This window comes from Asterias rubens, chromosome 1 (genome assembly GCF_902459465.1).
Source record: "Asterias rubens chromosome 1, eAstRub1.3, whole genome shotgun sequence".
Classification (NCBI taxonomy): Eukaryota; Metazoa; Echinodermata; class Asteroidea; order Forcipulatida; family Asteriidae; genus Asterias; species Asterias rubens.
The window spans coordinates 27,098,230-27,110,484 of record NC_047062.1 but is presented as its reverse complement, the minus strand read 5'-3'; the positions used below and the strand labels follow the sequence as shown (position 1 = coordinate 27,110,484).

Below are 12,255 nucleotides of genomic sequence, written 5' to 3'. Positions count from 1 at the left end.
AACAGATCTTCGGAGACATTCCACCAATCTTTACTACTGTTGCTCAACGCAGAGTCCGCTTTGCAGGTCACTGCTTTCAGGCCAAAGACCAGGTCCTTCCTGACGTGTTATATTGGAGACTGCCGTGTCCTAATAGAGGACCTCGACCACTCAACTACATAGACATGATCAGCACAGCTACATATATTGTTCCTTTGATCCTAGAATACCTTGTGCTTTGCAAGTTGTCATTGAGAAACTGCAGCTGTGTATTACTGACTGATGTTCAAAACTGGATGACTTCTAACAAGCTTAAGCTCATTAAAAATAAAACTGAGTTCGTTGTGCTCGGTACTCCCCAAAATCTCAAGAAACTGTCGAAGATATCTTTGCATACATGGGTGATACATCGATAGACCCTACTGATTCTGTCCGCAATTTAGGTATAAAATTTGATTCTCATATGACAATGAGCAAGCAAGTTTCTAGCCTCTGCCAGTCAATAATTTTTCAATTACGTAACTTAAGGAGAATCAAACGGTACCTGGATAAGGATACTCTCCATCATGTTGTCAGAGCTTTAGTCCGCTCTTGTATTGACTATGGCAATCTCCTTTTATTTGGTGCAACGTCATATGAATTGGACAGAGTCCAAAGATAACGAGATAGTGCAGCTCGTTTAATATGTTCCACACTCCATTACCCCATCACTTAGGGAACTCCATTGGCTACCAATTAGAGAACGAATCCAGTTTAAGATTGCTCTTCTCACTTTCAAATGCTTTACACTACTCCACGATTTCTTCGGTCCACACTTGACATCACTCGCTTGAATGTTCCCCAAGCAAACAAAGTTCTAGGTCGAAAGGCTTTCTGTGTGGCTGGGCCAATGATTTGAAACAATCTCCCAACTGCCATTAGGGAATCTAATACTCTATCTGCTTTTCGTAAAGTCCTTAAGACTCACCTTTTTCCAAGTTAATTTCTTTCTCGTGCGCTATGATCTTGATGGAATAGCGCCTTATAAATTTTAATTGTTATGTTATGTTTATTTTGTTCATGTTGCATGCGTCTTTTACGGTGGTGCGCCTTATACATGGTGTACGTAGGATTTTTTTATTTTAATTTAGCATCTTATCTGCAGGAAATACGACACTCAAATATTAAGATTTCTTCACACTGTAATCTTTCTTGAAGTAAAAATATCTTTTTAAAACATTTAGAAGCTTGAATTAAACACTTGGATAAAAACAAATACAAATTTACAATATTTTTTTGATGGCTGTTTAGAAGTTTGGATGAAAATTACATCGAGTAGCATAGGAAGAATTATTCCTGGCAGCTAATGTGGCCGCACTCCATGGATGACTTGTCCCCATGGGTCTTGTGTCCATATTCAATGCCCTCAGGTAAACACAGGGAACAAGTAGACTTCATGTACGTATGCTTGCTTCTTGGAGAAATCAAGGCTGAGAAATCCTGTCATGGGGGGCTTGTTACACTTGTTCAGTGTTTGTGATTGGAAAAGAAAGATCAAACCCCAAAACGTTATACTTGCTTGTGTGTTTGCAATTGCAGTGTTTAGACCAGTCATTGTAATATGTACCATTTCCAACGATGCAATTATCTGCATGATTATTTTATGTGTAAGTTGACGGTTCATTCTGAATAAGAAATAAAGAATTGTCAATGCAAGTGGGGAAAAAGCTTAGTATTTTTGATGTGATCTTTTTTGTAGTCACCTGTTGGTAAACCCTCGGGATAGGAGGCTAGTAATCTGCGAGTCCATCCTCTGCCCATCACAGTTTAGAGAGACATTGGCCAAGGTTCTGTTCAAACACTATGAGGTAAAGATCATTCAGGACATAGAAAATGTATTGAGATGTTAAATTTGCATCGGGGATAAAAAATATTATTACACTGATGTTAATACCTCTATGCATAATTACACCATTTTAGCTTTGGAACAAATGTATTCTGAACTGTGCTACTGCCAAACTGGATTTGATTGAATTTTTTTAATTTATGGACATAACAGAGCTACCTGCCACAGAGGTACCTGCTGTTTACATTTCAACATTCTGACTTAACACTTCAGCTTTCCAAACAACTAGGCCTTTAGTGTCAATGATGTAAATGGCACAAAATGTTTGAAACATTGTGTTTACTTTCAAGTAATTGAAATGATCTTGTACAATTGTAATTGTTTTGTTTATAACAGGTTCCTTCAGTTCTCTTTGCACCATCTCATCTCCTGGCTTTATTCACACTTGGCATAGAAACAGCTCTTGTCCTTGATGCTGGCTACTCTGAGACCATCGTCCTGCCAATATCCTTTCATAATAGCACAATTTAATTTGTAATTGTACACTATACCTTGCACCTATTAACCCTGGACGATATCGCAAATTTTGACTGGCGATATATTGTCAGGTAAATATCGCCGATAAGACGATACATCGTGAATATTTTTGAAAATTGAATATACCCTTCAGAAGGGGACAACAATGGCTCAATCGCACGTTAAAAACAGTTTTACCGCAAGGACGAAGACAAACAAAGCATGACTGTTAAATGTAAAAAAAATAATATAAAAAATAAATGACTGCGTAAATTAAATAAATTTTATTTAAACCGCCGTGATGAAAATCACTGAATTAACATCCATATTCCAATAAAAAGAACACGTAACATTTTTTTGTTTTACATCACTGGCTTTGAAGCAATTAAATAATATTTGTACCTCAATTGATTGGAGTGTTGCGATCTCCAAAAATCTGGTGCCGCTATTTTTATGCCAATGCGTTCACAATCATCATTATACGCGTGCATGGATATTCACAGTCCATTCGCTTGTGTTGGTCAACTCGATGCTATTTTTTATTTAGATCTATGGCCAAAACAGTTCCAAATGCAGGAAAGCGCCCTCTGTTGTCCATGATGTACAATTCAAGCTATGTGAAGAAGCAAGCCAGCGGCCGAAGGCTTTGCCGCCCAGAGATAATTTTTTTCACGATAAAAAATAACTAATTTTGTAACCGAAATGTAACCTAAAACTAGTAAAAATTCTCTTTTGGCAAATACTTTACAGTTCTATGACTCTTTTGTGGTAGTTGAACCCGTATCAGTGCGCCCGACATGGTCCGACATTTCCCGACAACGTGGTGATTTCTGATCAATGGAATTTGCCCTACAGCTTCGCACCCACGCATGGGCTTGGAAACACTCAGTTCATTCATCTCCCAATAATAAAGTATTAGAATAACCGTGGGATTGAGGTGATGGATACTGCTCCGTGGTGATTTCTGGCCAAGGGAATTTCCCCTACAGCTTCGCATCCAAGCTTGGGCACGTAAACACTCGGTTCATTCATCCCCTAATAATAAAGTACCAGATTAACCGTGGGATCGAGGTGATGGATACTGCTCCGTGATATGGCAGCGCTGAAGAAACATCAGGCGTACGTCATAAATATTCACTCAGCACATAAACGTTTCAAGAATTGTTCGTCCTGCTTCAGCGCTGCAAAGAGAGACCACCATTTCTAGATATGAGGACGTTTACAAGGTAGTGCGTTGAGCCACAATTTAAGTTGATGAAGTTAAAAGTTTGGCGGCATCAGCTCAAACAAATCTTACTTACTTGTGAGATTGTAAGAAATTCTTGGGAAAATACTCGATATTTTGAAAGGTATCGTCTATGAAGAAAAAAAAAAATTGTTTGAGACGATATTTTGATAAATTCAAAACCAGCATCGATATTGGCTATTGGATATTGATTTCAATATTGTATCGTGACGATATTATCGTCATATTGTCCAGGCTTAGCACCTATCACATCAAAATTTTGTGTGCTGTGGCTTTATACATTGGGCGCCTTACATGCTCACCTGCCAAAGATAATCTTTGATGAAATACATGTACTTGGTAACAGGAATTAGTATTTTGTGGGACAACATGTGTTTTATGATACATCGCTCATTGTGTAATGGAAGTGTTGTACTGTTATTATGTCATGAGGTTTACTCTTGTGGTTAACCATTTACTTGGACATAAATATTAATTTTTAATTTTGGTTGTTTACCCATACACCGATGTGTGAAAGTGTGAAAGTACTTTCCTGAGTCCTGTAAAAAAAATATCACAAGCGTTTTACTCAGGTGGGATTCGAAACCAAAACCCTTGCAATTCTAGAGAAGTGTCTTACCAACTAGACTACCGAGATTGCCCTGTAGCTAGAGGCAGTTCAAATCATATGTTCTGGCAGCAGGTGCTTCAACGATATAATAGATGTTAAATTTGCATATGGGATAGAGAATACTAATTTTGGTTTTTACCCATACACTGATGTGTGTAAGCACTGCATACTCAGTACTTTCCTGAGTCCTTTGAAACAAAATTTGCACAGGCATGATACTCGGGTGGGATTCGAACCAAGACAAAATTAAGCAAAGACAGTGGAACAGAAAAATGGAAGTGGGGCTCCCAAAGAAAAACAAGATTAGTACATTTTGTAAAATTTAACCAAGCAATAAGGGCACCCTGTCTGTGAGCGTCCAAAAACAATGCAATTATGTAGCATACGTGGAATACGTAATAGATAAGGAATTCTTAAGACTATTCTTAAACCGAGTCACCTGGAAGTGGTATTTTTTTAAAATAAAGCTTTTGTCACTAAAATATGTGTTTTTATGAGAGGAATGTAAATAAAAAGTTAACTAAGGTTTAAAAATATTAGTTTTTTTGATTGTATTTACAAATTTATGAGTAGGCCCCGACCCGAGAGGGCGCTGTTCGTGACGTAATTCAATGCGCGATATTTGAAGAGAAAATTTGTAGTCAGGCCCCCGTACATTACGTCTGGGCACATGGCACATCAAAACAAATTTAGACACGATTTTACACACATACGTACATTGAAACTTGAACATGTTGAACGCCTAGTGGTTTTTACAAAAGCTATTGCTGCTATTTTTATTTAACTATGCAACTTTTTAGTGACCAAATGGGTTGTAAGATGTGGGTCTGCCTACGTATTATTATAGAAATACGGCCACGGTGCAGACTGCACGCACGACGGTCACATAGGACCTGCACGCACGGTGAATCGCATGCGGTACCAACAAAAAATCGTGTCACTTGGCAAAAGCTAAAAACATACCCTCAAAGTTCAAACTTACCCAAATTTTTTCACGTTTAGCAAATGCTCCTCTGGGTTCGTCACGTCTTTCAGATACCTTCTTCGACTTCCCACTAGCTGGAAAAATTGTTGGGACGGCGTCGTGTTTAAGAATGGCTCTTCTGAGTCAAATGAGTGGTGTATCCCGGATTCGAAGCACGACGGCTCAAAGTGTTCGCTGCATAGCACTGAAAAAGACATCGGACCGGACCACTTTGCTGTAGTTACATGTAATCTGACTTTCGCAGCCCACAACCGCCTATACTTGGGATCTGCAGTGACCCCATCTTTAGTTGTTTTGCTGCATCCAGCAGCAATACACCTGGTCGGCATTGCCGGAAAAATGCCAGAAAAAAAACCTTTTTCGCAGCGTACAAACTCACGTCTTAGAATTACATGTACTTTTGCACGTGTGTTTATCTACGCATCGAGGGGGTCTATGTTTGATCGAGGCAAAAGTCTTCCTTTTCCTACGTCACAAAAGGGGTAGGCGGAGTCAACCCCCCCAAGCACTTAATTAATTTTTTTTACCTTATAAATTGTGACAAACAATTATTCAAAAAATTGTTTCATTGTTAATAAACATATACTCTTATGTTTAAAAGAAAAAAAATCCTATTTCCAGGTGCCTTTAAACCGGTCAGTTCTACAGCGATGTTCAGTATGCTTAGTTAAACTCCAGGCTTGGTGAAGTCATGGTTTTTTTTGGGATGTAGCAAATGATGGACTTTTGAAGATGAATTTTGCATTAATTTTGCAAAAGAAAGGCACGATTGAAAGCGCCTGCCCTCCAAGGTACATGTAGTTGAGCGCTTGTGGATATTGACTATAAGTTGGCACCAAGTATAATCCTGCCTGCTCGCTTCTGTGTCCACTCCAGGCTTAAACAGTGCTCCTTTGTTGCCTGGGATTGATGGATGAATTAATCCATTCCCATCTTCACTTGTCCCAGAGCTCCAATGACCACTGGTTTTGTCCTGATCATTATTCCCCACATTCTTCTGATCTCCATCTCAAGGATTTTGTACTACACTTGGACAGGCGTTTTGTTCAGAGGGACTATTATTAATATTATTAATATTATTATTTCATGTAATCACAGCAAGCAAAAGAAAGATCCCATTTTCCTTTGTGCCTGTAACTCCTGGAGTCGGGCTATGTCCCGCAGCCTTAGATTTCAAAAGAAAGATCCCATTTTCCTTTGTGCCTGTAACTCCTGGAGTCGGGCTATGTCCCGCAGCCTTAGATCTCAAGGGTCTTTTTGTGGTAAGAGGCTAGTAATTTTATACCTTTACCAACAATACAAATTAGATTGGCCTGCAACTGCCGAGGCCTTAATTTATGGGAATGTGCCTGCAACTGCCTAGGCGTGGTAATTACTAATTAACAATAATTAATATTTACTACTTACAACTTTAACCAATGAGCAGGTTCTTCCCTGTGAGGGGCAAACACCACCAAGCCAAGTCCAAACCTGCTACATTGGCTAAGGAAAATAGTAGCGAAGAAAACTGCTTTGATAATCGAGAACCTTCTCTGACCAGAGCTGACGATGAAGTGGACGAGCATTTGCTATGCGCCCCTCGTTGTCGTTACACCTCAGCAGTTTTCAAAAGAAGAAAGGAACAAAAGCGTGCGTCTTTTGTGCACAAAGAAAGTCTTATTTATTCTTAAAGGAATTCACTACATTAGTCCCCTTCCAGATCACATGAGTTTTGACATGGGATCGGAAAATTAAATTAAATAAATAAATGAAAGGAGTCCTATAATATTAACAACTATGTGCGGTTTATTTACAAAATGTCTCTAAATATCTACTTGGCCAGTGTACGCGTCTTCCTGAGCGAGTGTATCTTGTAGATTCATCTGGAAGAGTGTTTGATGTAGAAGATGTTGGAGAAGTGTTCAGTTTAGGAGATGGTTCAGCTGTAGCTGGAAGTGGTACTGTGGATTCGAAATCTGTATGTGCAACCTTCAACCTATCAATACTTATCGAGTCATGTTTGCCGTTAACGTCAATGATAAAATATTTGTCCATTCTTTCGATGACACGAAATGGACCATTGTACGGAGGTTGTAATGGCTTCTTGACGCGATCAACACGAATAAAAACATGTGTACAAGTAAGCAATTCTTTCGGAACATGACTTGAATGTTTAGAGTATCTAGGTTGTTTGGGTTGAAGTTCTGACATGTGCTGACGCAAACGGTCAACATAGTTACTTGGGTCAACAGATTTCAAATCCACAGACGGAACTACGAATTCTGAGGGTAGACTGAGTGTGGTACCATACACTAGTTCTGCTACACTGCAGCCTAAGTCAGTCTTAAGTGATGTTCGAATACTCAATAATATCAGTGATAAGGATTCTGTCCAGCGATTTGGTTCAGTCTGAGCTTTGAACGATGATTTAAGTTGTCTGTGAAATCGTTCTACCATTCCATTTGCTTGTGGATGGTATGATGTTGTGCGGGTTCGATTACAACCTAAAAGTTTTGATAGACTTTCAAAAAGCTTTGATTCAAATTGGCTACCTCTATCGGTAGTGATAGTCGCTGGTACTCCGAAATTAGCTATCCAGCCATCAACGAATGCTCTTGCAACACTTTCGGCGGAAATATCAGAAATAGGAATTGCTTGAGGCCAACGGGTGAATCGATCAATACATGTGAGTAAATAAGTGAACCCACGAGATGGTGGTAATGGACCAACGATATCAACATGAACATGATTGAAACGAACGTGTTGTGTGTCAAATGTACCTAACGGTGTCACTGAGTGGCGATGTACCTTTGCGCGTTGACATTGAACGCAATTTCTGGTCCATGTTCTAACGTCTTTATTAATGGAAGGCCATATGAATCTTGTCTGCAATGAGAGCCAATTGTTCTAGGTCAAGAGCATCACTAGAGGAAGCCAAAATTAGTTGCACATTTTGTGGCAACCGTTGCAAAAATAACTGCCTAAGAATTTTGTCTTCCAAGTTGTTTTCGCCAAGCAACTGTTTCATACGACGTAGAAGTTGGGATGGTTTTTTATCTCCCAGTTCTTCAGAGATTAGTAGCTGGTGTAGTCTTTTTTGTTCAGACTCTGAGGTACGTTTTACTAGTTCTATCTTGAGGTTATCATATGGATTTTCAGCAGGTGGGGAAATTAACAAATCTCTAACTTCCTGTGCAATTTCGGGTTGCAATGATGAAACAACATATGAGAATTTGGTCAACTGACTAGTGATCTGCCGAGTCTGAAACTGAGCCTCTACTTGAGCAAACCAAATAATCGGGTCATTTCGCCAAAATGGCGGCAATTTTAGGCTTACAGCCGCGAGTGGCTCAGTTTTAACCTGTGGATCAGTAGGCATGATAAATCAAATGTACTTTACTTAAAATGGCGAGTCTGGAAAATCACTTCAATTTTTGCAAAGTAGTGTGGTCAAATGTTCAATGTCGGGATCACCAGTTTTTGTGGTAAGAGGCTAGTAATTTTATACCTTTACCAACAATACAAATTAGATTGGCCTGCAACTGCCGAGGCCTTAATTTATGGGAATGTGCCTGCAACTGCCTAGGCGTGGTAATTACTAATTAACAATAATTAATATTTACTACTTACAACTTTAACCAATGAGCAGGTTCTTCCCTGTGAGGGGCAAACACCACCAAGCCAAGTCCAAACCTGCTACATTGGCTAAGGAAAATAGTAGCGAAGAAAACTGCTTTGATAATCGAGAACCTTCTCTGACCAGAGCTGACGATGAAGTGGACGAGCATTTGCTATGCGCCCCTCGTTGTCGTTACACCTCAGCAGTTTTCAAAAGAAGAAAGGAACAAAAGCGTGCGTCTTTTGTGCACAAAGAAAGTCTTATTTATTCTTAAAGGAATTCACTACAGTCTTTCATAGGATCCATGCTGTTCTCCAAAGCGCAACAGATCTATTCTCACATTTGTCCCTATTTCGTCCAGATGTTTCCCCAGTGCTTTCGGAATAATGCCGAGTGCTCCAACCACCACAGGAACTACTTTCACTTTCACCAGTCAAATCTTACAAAGTTCTGTGGTCAGGTCTTGGTACTTTTGGATCTTTTCCATCACCTTCGAAGCTAACCTTAAACCTCCCGTTACAGCTATGTCAATGAGATAACACATGTATTTTGCCTTATCTAGGATTACAACATCCCGACGCCTATGGTTTATAACGTGATCAGTCTGAATGTTAAAGTCCCAGAGGATCTTGGCGTGGTCGATCTCTGTAACTTTCTCCGGAACATGGTCGTACCATTTTGCAGTCACTAATGGACATCCCATTTCTTACACAGATCCCAAGACAGACATATAAACAAACTTTATGCTGATTGAACAAACCTTTTTAACATGATCTCTTTGACAACAATTATTTTGTGAGACACTTTAATTTTTGTGTTTACCTACCAGTTTTGTGTAAAATACCTTTAGGTTTTGTATGAGAAACAAGTAATATTTACAACATTTATACAAAATTACTTGTAAAGGTATTGGTATATGTGTCTGAGAATCTGACAGTGTTAGTGTATTCCTTAACAGGAATGTTTATATCTATGAAGGTGTGCCTATAATAAAGGGAGTACAGGCCTTGCCTTTGGGAGCTAAGGCCATTCACAGGTAAGTGTTTTTTTTTTATTTTCATTTACATGTACTTGTTGCTCATAGCTTGTTTTCTTAAACAGCCAATAAAGGATGATCTCAACTATATAGATATTACAGTTTTCTAACAGCTGCAGTCCATCCAGGAAACATAAAAAATATAACGAGTCTCTCACCTCATGTTAAACATGGTAAAAATGGGTTTTTCTCCAGAACGCTCCAAGCCAAATTTCTGAAAAATGTGGGGTCAAACAAGCCCGCGCGACAAAGGAATCGTGACGTCAGTGGCGGCTATTTGGTGTGGAAATGCCAAAGCTGGAGAACTGAAATCGTCATTGGCATTCAGGGTCATTATAATAGATAAGCCGTTTTTGACTCTCGGGTGCTTTTTTGACTGAAGTTATTTATTACTAAATGTAAATTTTGAGAGTAAAATGGTTATTAACCGGTATCTGTGATGTCTATTTGGCCATAAATAGGTAATAGTTGACATATTGAGATCATCCTTTATTGGCTCTTTAATCTCTAGAGGATCATACTGTAATCACAAAGACCAACCATTCCAAAAAAAGCACTCAAATTCTTAATGCACTTATTTAAAGTTAGACACTAGCCCAATATAATATTAATGCAACTTTGACAAATTAATCTAATTTAATTGGGTACATGTATGTCATTGATATTGCCAAATTTGTCAATGATGTGACCAGGCAGAGGTCAAAAGAAGTTGCTGCTTTGTAAAATCTGCATGACATGCATAGTTTACATAACTGTGCATGGAAGTGAGTCATTATAAAGTGTCCTTTAAGTAGCATATTTAATTTGGCTGAAATGTACGATATGCATTGTGTTAAAAACATTATATTGGAATGGAAGCATTTGATATTTTTGTTTTCCGATGGCAGTAACTTGCAAAGTAGACTTTTGGAAGATGGTGTGGTGAAAGGAAAGGGTGATGGAGATAGATCTTTATCATCAGCAATGGGTAGCATACCAGAGGAAACATTAGAGGATATTAAAGGTGAGTCAATGCTTTAATGATGCCATTATAACAAGCTAGTCAATGTCTGATTGCATCAATGCTTGTCATCTAGTTAATGTTACATCAAACTTGACATATAAGTGCATTAAGCAATAAGGATAACATGTATGCATTTACCAAATAATACAATTTCTTTCTTTCCAGCTTACATCGTTGTATGTATTTGTGACCAATCATAATTGCTAATAATTTTAATGGGTTCCCAAGGCTGAACCAATCTGAATGGTCTTCATTCTAGAATGCTGTCAACGGCTTTTGTCTAATTTTCTTCTTTTACATTGTACCATCTTTTTTTAAATCAATATTTGTTAAGTGAACATTCTAGTTTCAGCAATTGTGCAGATTTGTTATGTACCCTTGAAAGCATAAAACTTGCATGGGGCCTGCCTACGGGACAATTTGATTGTACATGCTCTGAGATGATTCCTGATGGCCACTAATTCCTTTTGACTTCTCTGATGGGTTTTCAGGCATGAGAAGTTCCCGCTGATTTTCCAGCTTTTTGAAGGGCAAAGTATGACCTCTCCGAGTTCAATGTGAATACGGATAAAAATGGGGGAAGGGGTTACACGATTACATGATAAACTGACCGATCATCCAGCCAACGTTTACATTTATATCGGGTATTCCACAACAGGGCTCTATTGTCTTAGGTATTAGCAATTCCATAACTACACTCTACTATTTTAGAAATTAACCACAGTTTGTGTTATATTTGAACTCCACAGTCAAGTATGAAACAATTAATCTTAAAAAATGTAAACATGAAGCTCAGCTGTTACTGAAATGCCCGGAACAATCCTGAAGTTTATATGAAAGCAAAACAATTGGAGCGGGGGAAAAAATGTCCCCGGGTTAGGCTCTTACGGTGTTTTCCTGGGGATAGCTTTGAAAAGATGCCTTAGGTATTCCATAACGCACTCTACTATCTCAGGTATAAGGTATTCCATATCGGTGCTCAACTATCTTAGGTATTAGGTATTCCATATCGGTGCTCAACTATCTTAGGTAGTAGGTATTCCATATCGGTGCTCAACTATCTTAGGTAGTAGGTATTCCATATCGGTGCTCAACTATCTTAGGTAGTAGGTATTTCTTATCGGTGCTCAACTATCTTAGGTAGTAGGTATTCCATATCGGTGCTCAACTATCTTAGGTAGTAGGTATTCCATATCGGTGCTCAACTATCTTAGGTAGTAGGTATTCCATATCGGTGCTCAGCTATCTTAGGTATTAGGTATTCCATATCGGTGCTCAACTATCTTAGGTAGTAGGTATTCCATATCGGTGCTCAACTATCTTAGGTAGTAGGTATTCCATATCGGTGCTCAACTATCTTAGGTAGTAGGTATTCCATATCGGTGCTCAACTATCTTAGGTAGTAGGTATTCCATATCGGTGCTCAACTATCTTAGGTAGTAGGTATTCCATATCGG

General features: G+C 38.8%; 1 protein-coding gene across 1 annotated transcript in view; it reads left to right on the top strand.

The window, feature by feature from the left end:
* LOC117288851 (actin-related protein 10-like) overlaps positions 1 to 12,255 on the top strand; it is a 47,315-nt gene that overhangs the window by 17,748 nt on the left and 17,312 nt on the right. The window contains exons 4-7 of the mRNA XM_033769706.1: positions 1,718 to 1,826; positions 2,201 to 2,308; positions 9,728 to 9,795; positions 10,683 to 10,798. Coding sequence (XP_033625597.1) covers positions 1,718 to 1,826; positions 2,201 to 2,308; positions 9,728 to 9,795; positions 10,683 to 10,798 — 401 coding nt within the window. The remainder of the gene's footprint in view (positions 1 to 1,717; positions 1,827 to 2,200; positions 2,309 to 9,727; positions 9,796 to 10,682; positions 10,799 to 12,255) is intronic.